This window comes from Cyprinodon tularosa, unplaced genomic scaffold (genome assembly GCF_016077235.1).
Source record: "Cyprinodon tularosa strain WSP-4 unplaced genomic scaffold, ASM1607723v1 ctg53, whole genome shotgun sequence".
NCBI classification, from domain to species: domain Eukaryota; kingdom Metazoa; phylum Chordata; class Actinopteri; order Cyprinodontiformes; family Cyprinodontidae; genus Cyprinodon; species Cyprinodon tularosa.
Window position 1 is genome coordinate 207608 of NW_024039263.1, and position 19946 is coordinate 227553.

A 19946-nucleotide genomic window follows, 5' to 3' on the forward strand; every position below is an offset into this window, starting at 1 on the left:
TTTATCTACTCTACACTATTCAACTAAATAGCCCAAAATTGAAAATGCCTCACTTCCTTTGCAGCCGGAGCTCTTTTTTTTTTCTCCCAGGGCAGTTAAGGTAGAGGCGATAATGTTTGCTTTTGTGTCGCATCCATCAAAAATGCATCTGGGTTGTTATTTACAGTAAGCTGTAGTAAGTTGAAGTAATCTTGAACCAGCTTTATATATTGGATTGATACTGCTGTTTCTGTGTTGCCACATTTCCTGCACATAATTTACTGTGTATATCCACAACTCTACCGCCGGCGTCTGAGTCCATGCAGGCACACTGATTGGTGTATTTTTATCGGCATGTGTCACCCTGGAGCATTCATATGGATTGCGTCATTTGGCTTTGGTTGGATGGCAGATTTCTGGATCACCGGGGTGTCCTTGTCAGTCTGTTCACCCAGATACAAACACAACAACACCTTCACTGACCTAAATGATTTATCAGGACATATGCACACAAACCTGACGCACTTTAGCGCGTGTTACTGTTATGTATTGTCTTATGTTCTCCTTTCTGCAGGCGAACAGACGTTCTCTCCCTTTCTGAGACATGTCTTTGGTCACAGCTCTTTGGGGTGTTAAATCTTTAATGCGATGGATCATCACAACATTACGTGTTGCCCGTGGGGCTGTAGTTAGCTTCTGAAAGAAATGGTATAATACAGGCTGGATTTTTTTTTCTAACTTGTGCTATGAGTCACGATGAACTGTTACAATCTGTTCAACCCCTACAGTAACTTCAAACATGAGATCTACAGCAGTCCTCATACAATCAGCAATATTTTCTTTGCTGCGGTTCAGTCTAAACTGAATTAGCAAATAACAAAACTACTCTCTAGTTTTATCAGCCCTGACGCTATTGGGCCATTCAGAAACTCAAAAATAGATCTTTACTGTATTGGGGAACTCGCCAAACAAAGCACTACTGGGTCATGCCAACAACACTCACCGATGTGAAGACCATCACGTCATGAAGAGCCCTTAAAGTCATCAGCTTTCAGCTGCTTTCAGCTTTTAACTGTATTTTCATTGACCATTAGACTGCACACATTGTAATTACAAAAATAAATTCACCTAATGATGCGGCATCTGAAAGAAAAAAATCCTTTTTTTGATTTAGTTTTTGGCTGGGTAGGGCTGGATGATCTCAACCAAAAATAACATCTATTATTAACATCTGATATTTTTAAACTGAATGGCAATATTTATCTTATTTCTTTTCTTTCCATAAAAGAATTAGATTAAAATGGATCTCTGCATCTAAGCTTTGTCCCAGATGTCACTGAGGCACAATTTCTAACAAACTGTAGATGAGCATGCCTTGATGTAAGAAATGGCAAAAAAAAAAAAAAAAAAAAAACTACTGGTGTTCATAGAAGTTTGATTACATTTCAATGCAAACAATCTAAATCATTGGTCCCCAACCTTTTTTGCGCCACGGACCAGTTATATGTCAGACAATATTTTCACGGACCGGCCTTTAATGTGTGAGGGGTAAGTACAATCAAATAAAATGATACAACTGGCATAAAATCAAATACAAACAGCATAAAAATAAAACTCCCCATTATTTTGAATTAGTGGGAGCCCTGAGCTTGTTTCTCCGAAACAAGCCGGTACCATCTAGGCGTAATCGGAACAAAGACACACGAATTGTGCTCCTGATGTCCTGTCTGCTCCATAGCTTTGGTTTGGTCGCTGTGACCGCACAAAATCCCACTTCACAAAGATAGGATGTTGTAACCTGTGTTTAGAGGCACAGATGCACCGACTGATGCAATTGGGAGAGAATACCCCAATTATTTTTCAAAATAAAACATAATTCAGACTGTGATTGTCGATAAATTATATATATATATATATATATATTTTTTCTGCTCAGCCCAGTACCAAATGACCGACGGACCGGTACCGGTCCACGGCCCGGTGGTTGGGGACCGCTGATCTAAATGATATACAGTAGACTCTTCTACCTTTTTTTGTTTTTTATTACGATATTCGCATCACGAGTCACATGATCAAAAATTGTTACTACTTGTGAAACAGACGATGAGAAGATCAGGAAGTAGTAGTGAGTGGCGGTGCGTGGAATCCTTTTCTGATTCATTCCATCAGGTAGAGTATTCAGGTGTGATTGAAATTGCGTTTCTTTTTTTAATTGAAAACACTGCAAAGGCAAAATGAGGTTTTTTGACATTAGCAGAATGTCAACAAAGTTTTTTACACATTTACATTAACAGCAATACAACTGAGGACAAACAACACAGAGATGAAAGACATTATATTTCAAATTGATTAATAAGTTTGAAAACTTATGGACAGTTTTGATGAATACAGCTGAGGAAGGTATGGATGATTGAAATAAATGAGATTTTTTTCAAGTAAGAAATATAATTCCTTCAGTCAAGAGGATTCGTCAAATGCATTGTGTTGAAAACCGACCCGTAACCTTTTTAAACAACCAAATGAAACTTATAACCTGCATTGTGTTTGACAATAGATGAAAACCAGCCGATGTTATGTGGAGTACCATCAAGCAAGTGAGGCTGAAGTTCCTTTTGAATCTAAAAAGGAACAGAATATTATGTTCAATGCAACTTGAACTGCAAGAGATTTGGGACGTTATTTAGTTGTTGAAAATCAGGGCTTTGGTGTTCGGGACACAGCAGCCAGTGATCCCCAAAAAAGGCCCAGGAACACACACACAAAAAAAAAAGGGATAGTTCTAACATGACTGCAGAATCTTGGGTCAACATAGCTGCTCATTTTCTGAAGCACCACAGCAGGCTTCACATGTGTGCCAAACACAGCAATGACTGGTGGACGTATGAATGAGCTCTGATAGAATGTACTGGCAGATTACTCTGAAAGTAAGTTTTAATTTAGCTCTAACAGTTTAAGTTCGTTTAATAAGAATAAAGTTGTAACAGTATCAGAATAAAGTCATAATATTATGAGAATAATGTTGTAAAAGTATCAGAATAAAGTAATAAAATGAGAATAAAGCCATAACATTATGAGAAAAATGTTGTAACAGTATTAGAATAAAGTAATAAAATGAGAATAAAGTCATAACATTATGAGAAAAATGTTGTAAAAGTATCAGAATAAAGTAATAAAATGAGAATAAAGTCATAACATTATGAGAAAAATGTTGTAACAGTATTAGAATAAAGTCATAACATTATGAGAATAATGTTGCAACAGTATCAGAATAAAGTCATAATATTCTGAGAATAAAGTCATAACATTATGAGAATAATGTTGCAACAGTATCAGAATAAAGTCATAATATTATGAGCATTATAATATTACAGGAATAAAACTAATATTACTAACATAAAGTCATAAATTTACAAGAACAAAGTCATAGAATTATTTGAATAAAGTCGTAAATGTACTAGAATAAAGTCATAAAATTGCGAGAATAAAATCGTAAATTTACAAGAATATAGTTATAAAATTAAGAGAATAAAGTTTGAAAATGACCAGAATGAAGTCATCATACCATAAACTGTTTCAGAAAGAAGGTTTCAAGCTCCAACCAGCACTATCTAACAGTCCACTTTGTGTTTTTATGATATTATGACTTTATTCTCATAAATGCACAACTTTATTCTTGCAATGTTATGATTTTATTTTTGTTATATTATAACTTTATTCTCATATTACGTTATAACGTTGAATAATGTTACTTTATTCTCATATAAAAAAAACAAAAATCTCTACCCTGGGCCCTAATAATCTGTCGTATATGACACCTTATCAATATAGATTGAAAAAATTACGTCCAATAAAATGTTATACTGTATAATTTCATTGAATTCCAATCCAGAAGGGGATGTTGGTAGGAGTAAAGGGTTTAGCCTCTTAACATCTGACTCCCAGGGTAACCAACGTTAGTGTTGGAACTGACGTCTTTCTAAAAGTTACATTTAAAAAGGTTTAAGGTTAGATTTTATCTTCCGCCCTTTCCCCTGGGGCCTCATTTCAAATATTTATACATTCTTTTGATATCGACCGATGTAAAAGGTTTATATCCTGATAAATTTTTAAGCCACAACACACAGCCAATTTTGAAGTGAAAAATTCCTAACCCCTATTGTCAAACATGGCCATGGTTTATCCAGGCCTCCTTAGAGCAGGAAGGCGGTAGATATAAGCAGACAAAAGCAAGGCTGAATGGAGTACGTCTTTTGTCACAAAACATGCTTGGTCTTGAAATGCTGGTAGCCTTTTAAAAATGTCTGGGTTATCGTAAGGAGCTGCATTCACCAGAGAATAGACAAAAATGGTGCTAATTTAGCACCGCTGATTACTAATTAGGATGTCAGAGATGGTTTAGAATGTCAAATGTGTAATCATTGCACCCTTGCTTCAAAAACCTGTTGTCCTGGTAATTCAACACAAGGTGCAGAGTCACATCTGTTACTATTATCAATAATTAATTGCCTTTAACTGAAAAATGTAAAAAAATAAATAAATCTGCAAGGCTAAGCTGTTCTTTCATGAAAGATCTTGCAGAGAAATCTATATCCACAAGATTCTGATCTCTATTTCAAGATTTTTAAACCTCTGAGGACTGCCTACTGTAGAGTCACTGTTCAGTATGTATGATCACACCGTGACATTTTTAGGTGACATTCTTGTGGCATTTTATCCTAATGGGGCCACCCAGACAGCAGACATGGCATGCATAAAAACAAATGTGTGTGTCTGTGAATCTGTAGGCAGCGGGGCTGGAGATGCAGCGCTGCCCTGTTCAGCCTCTGCGATAATCACACTATGTCAGAAGGCCACAAAGTTCACATGACAGTTTGTGCCTCATTAAAAGTCATGTTTTTATTCCATACTATGAATTTAAGCACGGTGGCTTTTGTGTGTGGGTTTGTGGTTTATCACTGTGGGCAGAAAAAAAAAAAAAAAGGCAGCGGTTGCCTTGACGACCCTGGCACACTCGCCAGCGGTCTGGCGTGTACCGGATAAATAATTCAGGCTGGTCAGAAGTGGCAAAGCAACCCCAGGAGGACGGGGTCACGCTTTGACCGTTCACCTGTGCCTATAAACGAGGTCACTTTGCAGTTATTGGTCTCCGATCTGTTACTGGGCACACAGATGCACCGTTCTTTAACTCTCACCATCAGCGTGACAGGATGCTTATCTCAGGACAGCATAGCACAATCAACAGACATTTATTGTTACTCTGCTAGGTGAATTTTTAATGTCAAATGGATGGATGTACTAAACCAGTAATGGTCTAACAGACCTTTGGGTGGTTGGTTTGAAAAAGACTGAGCAAAGTCTTTAACTTCTGATATTCTAGCCTAGCAGGGGGGTAACTGTATTCTATCAGCGTCTCTGGAAAGACTGAAACCCTTTAATGGATAAATTAACTGAAAAAAAAAGTAGAAGGAAATGTAAATGGTAAAAAAAACCTGTTAGCAATTTTAAACTTCCACAGTTTGGTTATATTAGCCGAAATGCAGCTACCATCTAATATTAACGCATCAGCTTGTGTCTGTTGTACAAACAAAGGGGAATAATCTTAAACTGTTGCAGAACTTTCTTTATTCAGTGTTTTTGTGTGTGTGTTTATTTATATATTTATATTATATAGTTGCCTTGCTAATTTTCTTTAAAAGAGTCAATGTAAAACTGGGCTTTTTTTCATTTATAAACAAATACCCAACCATTATAGCGAGGAGATTTAAGCTCCGTTAACAGTTATTGTGGGTAGTATTATAAAGACCACAGTCAGTTTGTGTACTGAGCACCCCTATTAACCTCACTGTGAAATTTCTAAACAGCTGAACATTTTCAGAACCTTTTTCTGAGACAAAGGTTCCAGTGGATAAAACAAAAATAAATTCTTCACAGTAATAAATTCAGTTTTCCTGTTTTCTGCTAAGGAAGTCCTGCTTTCTCTCTATCTCCCTCTCTCACCCAGCCTTTATGAGATATGTAGTCTAGACATTTGAGTTTCTGAATTTTGCTTAAAAAAAGCTCTTTTCTTTTCTAAGTAATAACTAGCATCTTGTTGATTGTTTTGTCAGCATTCAGAAGGCACTTCTGCGTATTTGCTGATCCAACATAGAAAGGATTTTTATTATTTTTTGACCAACCTATTTTTTGCCACCTCTATAGCCTTCCTTACCTTTTACCTTATACTGTATGTCTTGCAAAGACCAAAATGATTGCTTTTCTCTATGGACATATTTTATGTCTCAAAAGACTTCACATAATTTAATCAATTTGTGTTTTTTAATCTGCAAATATCTCTTTGATGTGGCTTTAAGGAAAGCAACAACAATACAGCCACACTTTTATATGTAAACTCTTTCATAGAAGAATTCTCTTAGGCTATGCCAGAAGGTATTAAATGACCTCCCTCTCGAATCATGCGCTTGACTCACCATGAACTATTAATGCACATGTGCCCCTTGTAACACGAGGTGACTTGAGCCCTTACTGCTGATTGGTCACAAATGATAACAATGTCCAGCTACCACATGTTGTCCCCCTGTTGCCATGCTGACAAGGCTTCTTGAGCCGAATCTCATTCATAATGAAAGATTCTGCCGCCTTACAAGATGGCACCTGTCTTGTAGCACCCATTGGGTAATTAGATTGCCTTCAATTGATCAGGAAGTGAGGCCAACCAGCTTGCTGAGAGAGGATAGAGGGAGAGGGACCCCTAGGATGTAATGGCTCAAAGCTCATATAGGTTTGGTGGTGTTATGAAGCGTCTTGAAGAGGACAAGGCATCTGACTCACTTCTAATGTCACCCTCTTTATAATGCAACCACTACTTACCCTGATAAAATGGAACAATTGTGGTAAAATAACTAAATATGATTAAGTAGATGCCAAACACCGTTGCATTATTTTTTTCAGTGAAAAGGTTTTTTGATACACAGTTTGGAAAAAAATCTTTATACTTTACAACCATCATTTATCAATGTTAAAGAGACATTTATTAATGATTAACTACTAGTTTATTAATGTTTAATTTATAAACTAGATCTAAACCATTTCTTAAAAGGTAAATATATATTATTTATCAATGTATTAAGGCCACTCATGTTAGGGTAAAGTCAAGTCCAACAAGACAAGGCAAGTTAAAATAAAAATAAAGGCTTGGTTTAGGGTTTAGGTAAGTCCACTGATGTTAGGGTAAGGGCTAAATTTACATGGCAGGGGAATATATTCTAATCCCTGTTTATAAATTGTTTAATGCTATTTAAAATTTGATCATAAAAGATATTAAACAATCTCTTAAACATTTATAAATTGTATCTTTACCATATATAGTTAATGGTGATAATTGTTGCCAAAATATCCACAGAATTCTTTTCCACAGATTTAAGTTTATGTTGCAACTGTAGAGACCTTTAAGTGGCAAAATGAGAATAAAGTAGGGTTGCAACAAACAATTATTTCAATGATCGATTAATCCATTTGTTTCAGCCCTAGATTTAGGTATACCATAGCTTTACATTTCTTTAAAATTAAATTACAAGAAAAGAAAGCCTCCTAACAAAATACTGGTAGACCTACTTTTGGTAAAACTCAGACAAGAATTTTGTCACATCTGAGGTCTCTGAGTGGAATCCACTCCAAATTGTGCAGAGACTGTAGTTGAATCTTCACAGATGTGTCTGTGAAGATTCTTAAGCTGGGCATACACTGTATGATTTTTTTCTCTCATTGCACGCAGCTTCAGCTCACACTGTACGATGAAACCGCAGGTTTTCGTCGTACAAAACCACGTCAGACTCAGCTCCGCAGTCAGATGGAACTACCCGGACTCATCTATCCGGAAGCCAAACAAGTAGAACAAGAATATGAAGCTCACTAGAATGAAACGCGCCAATTTTGTGTGCTGAAATCCCTAAAAAGAAAAGACTACGACGTATTTGGACAAAGACCTGGCTGACCAAACGTGGTTACTACGGTCTGTCAACAGAAAGATTTCCATTTCACTCGCACCCCTGCCATGCTTCTGTGTTTTTGTCTGAGACTAAGAAGAATCCTTGTTTGCGCATGCCCACTGAGCAATTTGCCTACGACCACCATACAACGGCTGATTTAATTTCTCCTGACCTTACAATTCCTGATCGGGAGGTGGTCTTGAGAGGCTGATGGCCCCTCGTTACCCCCTGTATACTGTATGACACACAATCAGGCTGAAAGTCTGCCCGATCGAAAAATTTTGCGCGACTGGAAAATCTTCCTGAAAAAGGCAAAAAATCGTACAGTGTATGCCCAGCCTAAGTCATCAAGGTCATAGTCAAGCTTGACAAGTTCAGTTTAGGCAGCTGGACGGGAAGTTTTCTAGAGGATGTTTCGCCTGTCATTCAAGAGACTTCTTCAATTCTAAACATGGCCGATCCAGTGGGAGGGATCAGAGCCACCTTTTGTTCCCCCTAATTCCTTGTTACACCTCCAGTATATTAATCTCAGTGCTCCCCACCACTAGTTAGAACTGAAGAAGCCTCTTGAGTCTTCTTGAAAACTTCAAGTCCAGTTGACTAAACTGAAGCTTGGTATAGATGGCTTCCAGGAATTTAAGCCTTCATCAGCCTATCATTTGGGGATCTTTCTTTCTTACTTTGACAGTGCCCATCCTTCAAGGGACGTTTGCTCATCGCATGCTTTCTGCTCCCACAAATAAATACTGTTAATTGCATTGACAAGATTAATAATTGTGTGTGCTTTGATGGATTATTGTGGTTGCAAAGAGAAAAGACCAAAATTAGTATTTTGTACCTTTTAAATATGTCCACATTTAAAGTTTGTGCAGTTGTAACCCCTTTTAGCTAAAAGCAGCCTTGATAGTTTCCCTGTTAATACAATTCCAAGGAGCCCAGCACAATACATGCTGCAGAAGCTCTCTCTTCTTATGCCTCTCTCTCATTTCCATCCATTTGCAGAATGAGGATGGGGAGGAATTCCTGTCTTATCAAATGAATAAGGCTGTCGAGCCAGAGCCCCGTGCTCTCAGGAATCCTCACATCTGCAGAATGCCGGCAACCATAGATCACTGTGTGAAAGAGAGAATCAATGAGCAGGACAGGTAGGCAGCAGAGAGGAGAGGATTTAGGAGGAAAACCGGCATAGATAAGAAGAAACTGGCGAATGCAAAGGAGGAAATGCTCTGCGCTGATCGAGTGAAGCAAGCGTCTTATTCATTAAGACATTATCAACGGGGAAACTTCCCTCTGCATTAGTTTCTCAATGTCATCCTGTTTTATCATAACTGAATGGATGAAGGTGCTCACAATATGATGTAATCTCTGTTTGCTTTGTCCAAAACATGCCACAAGGTGCTAATCAAGTAAATCATATGAAATGACCTTTAATCTTTGCCATAATCAAAGAATCAGATTAAATATTTCAAAGTTTCCATGCATCCACTTCCAAGAGTCTATGAGGTTCAAGGGTAGGAGGTGCCTGGGCATGGTTCACCCTTGACTATGTGCAATTCCGAGACACAAATCAACCTACTAGTTACATTTTTGTATTGTTGGAGGAAGCTGGAGTACCCTGGGAGAACCAACAGATGCACTGGGAGAACATAAAAACCATGGAGGAAAAACCCTAGGTCAGGAAATGAACCTAGGATCTTCTTGCTTGAAGGCAACAGCGCAAAGGATCTACTTTGTTCTCAATTTTAGACAGAGAAGGGGTTGGGGGTGTTGCACTAAATCTGCAAATATAGAGTGTCTGAACTGTTTAGGTTTCTCTGCAGCCACACATGATTTGGGTTGAAGGAGTATCTAGAAAACGTATAATATGTTTTTGGTGATTTGAGATGTACAAATTGGAAGCTCAACTTTTGAGCACCAAAATGAGATGTTTGCATTAGCTTTTTAACACTTCTATTCATCGTCTATAACTGCTTGTGCTTATTGTCTGGTATTCCTTGGTCTATACCTGATCATTATTCAGACAGACCAATTAACAAATCTTTCAAGTCTTTAGACTGTGGACGGAGAGTGGAATACCTGGAGAGGACCCAGGCCTGCTGAGCTGATCTCACTGTCAGGGTTTTTCTTTTTTATAGCTGTAAGAACATTGAGAAGGAAGAAACACGGTGACCTGAGGGACCATCTTTACTGCGTTTGCTGCCAGTGCAGAACATTTCCTTGGAATCACGGGCTGCCCTCTTCTGTTATGTTGTGAATAAAGAACCAGCGTGACAGCTACACCCTGCACACCCTACCTCCATCTATCCATCTCAGCCTCATGCGGGACCCTGAACAGCACTTCACCTCCTGCATGCTCACACAAAACCATCCGATATCCTGTCAGTGCCTTCGTGCATCAGACACAACAACTGTCAGTCCAGATTGGCTCATAGTTTCCCTGATGACTTTAATACATTTCTGAATCTGATAAAAGCTGCACCGACTTCAAGTATTCCCCCCTAATGGCTTTACTCCTCAGAGTCTGTGTGCTTAAATTATACCTTAAATGTGAACCTTGAAGTAATTTTAACTCGCTTATATGCTACGATGATCTGCATCTTATTTGAATAATGTCTTTGCTGTGGACTCTTGTATAAATATTGAAATGTCTGATGTCGCAGCACGTCCCTCTTTTTCTGTTGAATGTGTGTCTGCTGGTATGTTGGGCGTTTGCATGCTTGTGGGTCTGCGTGCCAGTTCGCCGGGGAGAGTCTGCAAAGAGGAGCTTCAGCAGCTGAGCTGATGAATGAAAATTTCACCCGTGAACATGACACACATTGTAATGCTCTCAGCTGACAGGAATGGAGAAAGAAACAGCAAGGCAATAGGGAAATGTATGAGAAAAGACAGTGCTGAAAAGTCTGAGGGAGCAGTGTTTCAGATTTTAGCTGTATGTAAATATGACAACCTTTTGGTTAATAAGATGCAGCCCTTTTCTCCATTCGGCATCAGGTAATCAAGTAAAGTAATTTGTTAAACCATTTATATATATATATATAAAACAAGGAAACAATATTAACAAGAACGTATTTCATCTGCACAATTGATTGTTTGCAAAATAACTCTTTAGTAAAACTCTACATGTATATTTGCAGAGTACTGGGCAAACTATGATTACAGATATACATTGTCTGAATTTACAGATATTCCACACATAGAGCTTGCTAAATGCATCTGTTTCTCACTGGATGCTCTCTAGGTGTAACCGAAGCTGTAGTCTCACGTTTCTGCCCTACTTGAGTGATCGTTTTTACCCGCCCTCCCCTGTCATGCTGTGTTTCCCTCCCCGTTTGGTGAATTTCATTCCCAGTGTGTATCCTGCTTCATCCTGAGCAGCGGCCGACTTTGATGATAGAAACAGCTCAACAGTATTGTCTACATTTGTACTCAGACTTCAGTGCAGCTCTGCTGAATGTAGTGGTAGAATAGTCTGAGTTTTTTTGGGCTTTCTGAGACTCTGAGATGAGATTTTTCCTTGTTTTGTACCAAACACCAAGACAATCTTGTTGGCTTTGTTTTGTTTGAATGGAATTTAGTGAATCTGTTCAGTGCCTATGAACAGATCGCCAGCTCCACTTCTGTAGAAAAGTCTATCCCCTCCTTTGCTCTGTGTTGCTAATATCCCCCATGATTACCTGATAGTGAAAATGACTCGATAATTGATACATTTCTATTCATTTTAGCCTTACATATATGTTGCTTTATTATAACATCTGTCAACCGGTTTTATGTGATTTAAATTTTTCCATGGGATCTTAAGATTTTTTAATCTTTATTTAATTTGCTGAATCTGTCTCAAACACCTATGCTCATTAAATCTAAATTTCATTAATCTTAAGAGCTGTAGATTATTTAAAACAATTTATGTTATATCAAGCCTGTGCACTTTACCTCTGAAAGAAAATGGGACAACACAATAGATGGTTTCTAGCTCTAATCTTCTGAATTGGTGCAAAAAAAACCAAGTTGTTTTTGCTTTTGATAATCTGTGGTACAAATCTAAAATACTAAACAAACCCAATTCTATATTAAACAAATTCAGATAAGGGTTTGTCATCTTTTAACCCTTAATTTAAATAGTGGAAACAGAAAAAAGGACAATTTATCTCCTATTTGGGCATTACATCCACATTAGAAATGAACTCTGCGCAATGTATTTAATCTCAACCCTAATTACAATGTCAGTGATTCCAACAAGTGACTGCTTGGCTGGTGCCGATCTCCAGCTGTCATTGGATAAGAGATAGGAAACACTTTGGCCGGCTCATCAGTCCATCACAAGCCTTTGGTGATAATATTACGGTTCAATATTTACCTGAAACCTCAGTCCTACCTAAATACAGGAAGCATACATGTCTTGGGACTCAGCTGCCCTCTTTGTAGTCAACGTATTAAAACCATGTGTGTTCCTAAGTCTCATGCTTTAGAACACTGCCGCCCGCTTGTGGTGGATTTCGGCTTGTAGGACGCAATTTTGATACAGTTTGAAGAAAGAAAAAAAAAATCACACGTTGGCTAAGCTGCTCTTCAGAATCAAAGTGGTTTTGCTGCTGTGATGAAAGCATAAATATGCAAAATAGGACTCCTGGGCTGGTTATCTTTTTTTATGGGTATGAGCTCTGTCCAACCGTAGTCATTACCGACCAATGAGAGCAACGATCCACACAGGTGGCCTTTTCTGTACGTTTTTAGTCCAATTGCAAATGTACAATTTGAGTGTGAACCAAACGAAACGAAAAAATAAAATAAAATCTGCTCTTGGTGATTTTTTAATTCAGTGAAAATGTTTTTTCCATCAACCTACAGTACCATTATGTCCCAAAAGGTCTTCAATGTTGGACAGTAGCTCTTTAACCCATCGGGTCTAGAAGACCAGTGGGTGGTTTACATGCTGCTGCAACCCTTGGTGCTCCAGGATGACACCAAAACTGTTGACTGAAACACAAGCAGCTCATACGAGGTAAACGCATGTTCCTATCCTCAGGAAGCAACAGGTTACAGGGAGGATAGAGCTACAGCAACATCCCTTAAAAAAGACGCCTAATATTTTTACACCAAACAGTGTTTCTGTGTGGATGGTACTTTAAAAACACAAAAGTATACATTAATCATTGAGTCACTGAGAATAAACCAGTGATGTTGTATTCATTCCATTTTACTTCACCATGTAAAAGTGAAAATGTCATTGATGTAAGCTCAATATTTGATGTTTCTGCGCTGTTTTTTTTCCTTTAGATTGCAACTATAAAAACTATTTGTGATCTTTGAAGAGTATAGAGTTTTTTTTTCTATTTGTTTACTGTCCTTTTTGATGGGAATTTGTCATCCAAAAATAGATGAAAGCACAGATGGAGCCTGGCTAAGCCCTTGAGGTTGACTAGCTACCAGCCTTTTTGAGGAGGAGACATTTAATGTTAGGATTTCAAACTGAAATTTCCATCGGATCCAATCTGTATTGTTGCAGTTGATAGAAATGTACTGATAATATATATATTTCAACAGCCCTTTAGATGCCATTAAAAATCTGAAATTGTTTCTCTGCTGAAGATGAATACCCCACAAACCTGATAACTACCCAAACAATGAATGCTTTGCCTGTACCGATGTTTTCTAAAATCTGTTTTCTGTCATTTTGAGAAGAAATATGAGTAAAAAAAGGGTTTCATATTAATTTAGACATCTATTTTATTTCAAGAAATTAATATTTGTTCTAGAGGATAATAGTATTTGTTTTGTAAAAATCACAGTGATTCATTTCAAGTGTTTTACTTCTAAACCTCTTTATCTTTTGCTTACTAACAAAGACAGTTAGGGTGCTGCTACCCCTTGTCCTGAAAATGGGAGAAAAAAATAAAAATACAGGATAAATTCAGTTAGATATTTTTATAAAACAGACTTGTTTAACTTTAGAAAAACAGTGCTTCTTGTTACTCGATCCACCAGTGCCAAGGAGCTCCATTGTTGCAGCCTTTATAATGACTATTGAAGCCTTTTGTATTCCTGTGTGGGTATGATTTTTGTCTCATTCCTCTCTCCGTCTCCCTGCTTCCAGGCGTGGCTCCAGAGGTATGGCTACCTACCTCCTGCAGACCCCAGAATGTCCGTGCTGCGTTCTGCCAGAGTCATGCATTCTGCTATCGCTGCCATGCAGCGCCGCTATGGCCTAAATGTCACAGGGAATCTGGACAGCAACACTATAGAGTGAGTAAAAAAAAAAACATTTTACCTACCTCATCATTCCCTTACAATACAGTTAGATTCGGTAAATAACATTATAATAGCCGGAATACTACTGATTGTACACCCATAATCAACTCTGCTCTTTGACCTATGACCTTCAAATATTTGGTTCCCATAAACTTAAATGCCATTCATCTTTTGTAGTTGCAAATTATTTATATTTCATAAGAGCCAATCTATTATATCTATATCTATCAGAGCTTAAGATCCTGATTAAACTTGAAAAACTGTAGATGACTGTAGACCCTCTGACGGTAGATATAGCTTATTGTAGTAACATAACCACATTTCCTTACAGTAGACTGTAAGTAGAAAGTTTTCTGTAGTAGTACAGAAAACTGCGATAAATCCTGAACCGTCAAAGTGGATATGAAGCGTCCCAGACGGCGTACAGCAATCGATACATATTCACTTTGATCTGCACAGATGACATCTTCAGACAGCTTCATTTTTCAAACCAAAGGAGTCCTGCTCAACATGAACAAAACTATAAAAGGCAGAAAGGAAAAAAATTCCAGAACTCGATCAGCATTTTCATAAGTTTACAAAACACAAAACTTTTTAAGTAATGACTTTACAGCCCATCTTATCGCACATTTTACTATATTTGAGCCTTGACATTGATGTTCCAGAGCTGTTTGATGTATTGGTTTTGAAAATGTTTTAATATAGTTGGTAAATATTCAACAAAGATATTTTTACTTTGAAAATAGCCTTTTATGTTCATGGGTTCTCAGTACAATAAATAATGCTCTCAGGGGCAAAGAGGGGTCCCAAAAGAGCATGTTTTGAACACTTGTTTAAATATTGGAAAAAGAAAACTTTTTCCTTCAGGAAAAAGTGTTAAACTTTAGTCAGGAAGCAGCCATGGTTCAAATGTGGCCTAGATCAAGGGTCTATTAATTTCTTGCCCTAATTCTGAATATTAAAAGTATAAAGGAATACAGGTATTAAGATATACTCATGTACGTAGAAAGCAACGGATACATTTGTTATTACAAAGAGTGAAAACCAAGTGGGTTAAACATCTCAAAAACCGTTCTGTAAAAATCGCTTCTTGCCTCTGAATAAAATGAGAGTTCATATTCAGGGCGGGATGCAACTGATTACCGCATTTTTCATCCAACCCAGATTCTGAAGGCGAGGGAGACACAAATTAGCCTCGACATAGATTAAACGGGATGTTTTTAAATGGATCAAACAGACCTTTTGAAAAACAGCTAATCTCCGATGTCGGATCAAAGGATAGAAAATGCCTCAGAAGAAAAAGGGACAATAATTGCTCAGGCTGATTTTCAATCAGCTGGACCTCATGGGCCACACGTCTTACTTTAGATAGTTAAAATAATCAGAGAGGAAACATTAGATGTTCCAAGAAATCAATGAAACCCATAAAGTTGAGTTTTAAACCATTTAATAATACTTTTTTTAAACATCCTGTGATATTTGTCCTCACTGGCTGAAAATGCCATCTGTGCTACAAAGAGCAAATGAGCTCAGATTGGCCGCTGAACTGTTAGATTATAGAGTGGTGGACTAACAGCTGTTCAACCACGGGGCTGAAACAGAGTAAAATGTGATAAGCTAACAGTTTGTCTGCTTCTTTTCCCCCTGCTTCTTCCGTTGGTTGATGTAGCGATAACACCATAAGGTGAGGCACATCGTCTCTGTTAATACATTTATGCTGATGTCTTACAGTTAAACCTAAGGAATGTTAAAAGGTTGTATGACTTTTTTTGGTTCATTCTGTTCTATCATGGATAGGAGTTAGCTTTTTTTTTTTAAGTAGCTCAGTATCTTTAAGCTGCAAAATAATTAAGTTCTGTTCTGATCTTTGGCTCCCTTACCTTCGCCCTGTAGGTGGATGAAGAGGCCCAGGTGTGGGGTTCCAGACGAGCTCGGCGGAGCATCCAGATTCAGCGTCAGGAAAAAACGATACGCCCTCACAGGCCAGAAGTGGCAGCACAAACATATCACATACAGGTGGGTCCTGAGCTTTTAAAAACTAGATCTATGGCCCTTCCCAGTCAAACGCCAGCCGAATATCAGCCCACTTCCCTGCAACTCCAAGCAAAATCCCCTCCAACTTCCAGCCGTGGAAGGAGTGACCCCCTCCTGCATATTCTTTTACTCTGACTCCACCCTTCCAGTGAATTACAGGGTCTAACCAGGAGATGGTGCTTCTCTTTAGATCTTAATGTCCACAAATCATTACAGAAAGAATGTTTAAGTACAAAGATTGGTGTTTAAAAAGGAATTGTAGGGGACCAGCCAAGGACCCATTAAGCAGTTTGAATGGCTACTACTTTATATTTTGTTTGTTCACACATGGTGATTTTAATTTTGTCCAAAACCAAATCCTTCGAGTGTATTTCTCTAAACTAAAGAAGCAATTATCTCAGTTTTGTTGATGAATATTATTCAGATTTTCTTAAGCTTCCACATATTTTAGTCAATTCAAGTTTTTTCTTTTTAGACCTATAACCAAATATGAACTTTAAAAGGCTGCAGGGATATCCGGATAAAGAACTTTCAATCTGGACACAGTTGGAAGGCTCAATGGGAAGTTATAGAGCAATTACTCATCACTCTTTCCACCCTTCCTGTTATCTTCATGTGTTTTACTCTCTTTCACACATGATGAAGGAAATAGTTTATTTTTACATCTCTGTGATTCATCTGACCTCCTGTAAAGCATCTCACCATCACTGGAAATAGATAATCCTGAGTTTTGTCTCTTTAGTCACGGCTTCCACTCCGAGGAGTGTCATCTGGATGAGCTAGTAGCTTTAAGATGAGGTGTGTTCAGTTGGGCAACACAATGTATTTTGAAATGTATTCATCAAGCTGAAAATTGCTCAGTTGCTTCTCAACATTTATCTCATAATTTTTCGCTTAATTTAAACCATATTTTCTCTTTAAAAAAAAATCAGATTTTCGACGTTTAGAGCTGCTGTTTACACATTGAAGCTGATCCCAGTCTAAATAATCAGTGCATCATGGCATCTTATTCTATAAAACTCCTTGTAGGGAATGCGTTAAGAGCTCTGTTACCCTACAGAACTTTCCAATATGTCTCAGTAAAATGTTAGAGCGAAATCTATTGAATATAGGGAACGAGCACCAGCCAAACCAAGTCAACAGAGGGGAGCTTTCTCTACGTTTCAGATAAAAACTTTAAAAAAGTGCAGAACTGAGGGTCAGCTAAAGTGTGAGTTTGCTCAATGCCAAAAAGCCGTGCCGTCTCAAGCTGTGCAAAACGTTCGCTTCAGCTACCAATGACCCTACAGCCAAGCTACAGGAAAGCGGGCTGCACGACAAATCTCGGACCAGAGAGCTCATCACCACTTTCATAACTCATAACCCCCCTCCCTGACATCCAGCGCCATGAGCAGTAATGTATAGGACAGTTCGCTCTGGTTATATAATATTACTCTGTTGATTTAGTGATGGCACTAGCTCACATTTTGTAATATTTTCTTCTGCTTCTAGAGGATCGTTTGCCCCCAGCTCCATGTTTCATCTAATAATCCCCTACAATTGATCTTGTTTTGTCATTTTTCTTTTTTCTCCGCCTTGGAGATCACTGTATAAACAGTATTACACAGTAAATCCAATCTGTGTATCATAACCTACAGCCCCAGCCGAACTTTACATCACGGCTGCCACAACTGCATACTTTTTTTTATTGGTCAAACTCAGCTGGGACTGAGTTTAAAATTAGTCCTTCCAGCGAGTGAGTGGCACATCTGCGTCGGCACCCGAATGAAAGGAAAGGGGGATGAGGAGCTTGATAAAGAGCGGAGGGGTGTAAAATGAGGAGGGAGGAAAGTGTGGAGGAGAAGCAGCTGCAGAAAGAAAGGCATTAGGAGAGGAAGGATGAGCAGGACATCCTGGTAGAAGGCCAAAGAGTGCTCTCTGAAGCTGAGGAGTTATGTAATAAGTTTGAAGAATCTTAAATTCACCAGCCTCGTGTACGTATGTGTGTTTCTCATTTCGGTGGACGAAAGCCCAGCCTGTTGTCGGTCCCCCTGCATGCCTGCAGCTGCTCATTTTATCTCAAATCGTTGCAAATGTAATGCAGCAGATTCATCCTTAAATTCCTCTAATCTCTTTAAAGTTGTAGGGAAGTCATTTAAATGTCAAATAATTCTGGCTTAAAAATGTATGCAAATGTACTATTTATCAGACAATATTGTCCCAAAATGTAGAAAATTTCTATTTGAAAAAGAAAATTCTGTCTTAAAATCTTTGGGGGCTTTCTTCCATTATCTTATGCAGGCCAGTTAGTTATACGTCAGCTTGTACACCTAAATTCGGCCAATCATATATCAACGGTCATCTGTCAATCAAATTTTTTCGGTCATAGCATCTTGATTCATGTGTTGCAGCTAATATACACAACGGTTGAAATAAGAAATAGGAATCATTTCTAGGGATGCACGATATTGGGATTTTGGCCGATATCCGATATGCCGATATTTTAAAACTCATGTAGCCGATAACCGATATCGATACCGATGTTAAAGCTGGACAAAAATAAGTAGTCATTGAAAATAGCGGTTTTGTTATCCATTTCTGACACTTTGAAAAATAATATACTCAAATATATTTTCATATGCTGATATCCAATAGATTTTTAAAAACGCGGTATCGATCTATTTTACTTTCAAAATCTCGTGAAATTTCATCGTTCTATTACAAACTCTCGTGATATTTCGCAAATTCTTGTGAGATTTTGTTAGTAAAATAGATCGATACCGTGTCAATATATCAACATATAAAAATATGGCAAAATTTCGTGAATTTTCGGGGGATTTCGTAGCATAACGATGACATATAGCAATATTTCATTAGTAAAAGAGATTGATATTGTGTTTTTAAATGGTAATATATCAGCATACGAAGATGTGATATTTTAATGTATCAATATTTTTTCCTTCGTCTTTAGAAATTTTTAAGTCTGTAAAAAAGAAGTTTTTGAGGAAGAAGAAGTAGTATTTTTATTTTTTTTTTAGACTTTAGAAACTCAGAAGATGATCAAATATCGGGTTAAATATCGGTGGGGTGGCCGATGTCCGATATTCACTTTTAAGGCCGATACAGGCCGATACCGATAGGGGGCCGATTATATCGTGCATCCCTAATCATTTCCTTTCCCATTGAGTTGCGTCCCAGTGTTTCATGGGGATGGACGTCTGTGTCTCAGGCAGGCGTAGAGCTAACAGAACTGGCAGCGCTGCGAGGCAAGGGCTCAAACATTTACGGCTGTAAGCCTTCTACACCAAACCAAGCTTCTGCCTCCCTGGCGTCCTCTTCCACTACATCTTCATCCCGATTTTCTCCTCTAAATAAAAAATGTATGACGAAGGAGACTCATCCACGACCTCCGACACAAAACTCTCCTCCTCTTGCATGTTTCCGCTGTCCATAGCGTTCCTTTACAGTGTCGTTTTTAAGTCACCAATTTTAGTGCTACTTGGTCCCAATGGAATTTCCCATTGGGAGCCTGCTAGCACTAAGTTGCTAACTGGTTAGCAAGATGCTTCAGAGACACCGGCCACAACCAAACTTGCTTGTGAACCTTCCACAACAACAATCCCGCCCCCTTGATAAACGACCAATCACGTTCACTTTATTCACTCGTGTTTAGTCACTCGGGAGAATTCGGAAATGCAACCGTTGGAACAGCCGCTTCCCTAC

The 19946-nt window shown here is 38.2% G+C and overlaps 1 protein-coding gene across 2 annotated transcripts in view; it reads left to right on the top strand.

Moving 5' to 3' along the window:
- Window positions 1-19946, top strand: part of LOC119795984 (matrix metalloproteinase-16-like) — a 103313-nt gene that overhangs the window by 13440 nt on the left and 69927 nt on the right. Inside the window, exons 2-4 of one of the 2 annotated variants that reach the window (XM_038304262.1) lie at window positions 14056-14204; window positions 15880-15894; window positions 16104-16226. In XM_038304262.1, coding sequence (XP_038160190.1) covers window positions 14056-14204; window positions 15880-15894; window positions 16104-16226 — 287 coding nt within the window. The remainder of the gene's footprint in view (window positions 1-14055; window positions 14205-15879; window positions 15895-16103; window positions 16227-19946) is intronic. The other variant, XM_038304264.1, reaches the window with a different exon arrangement.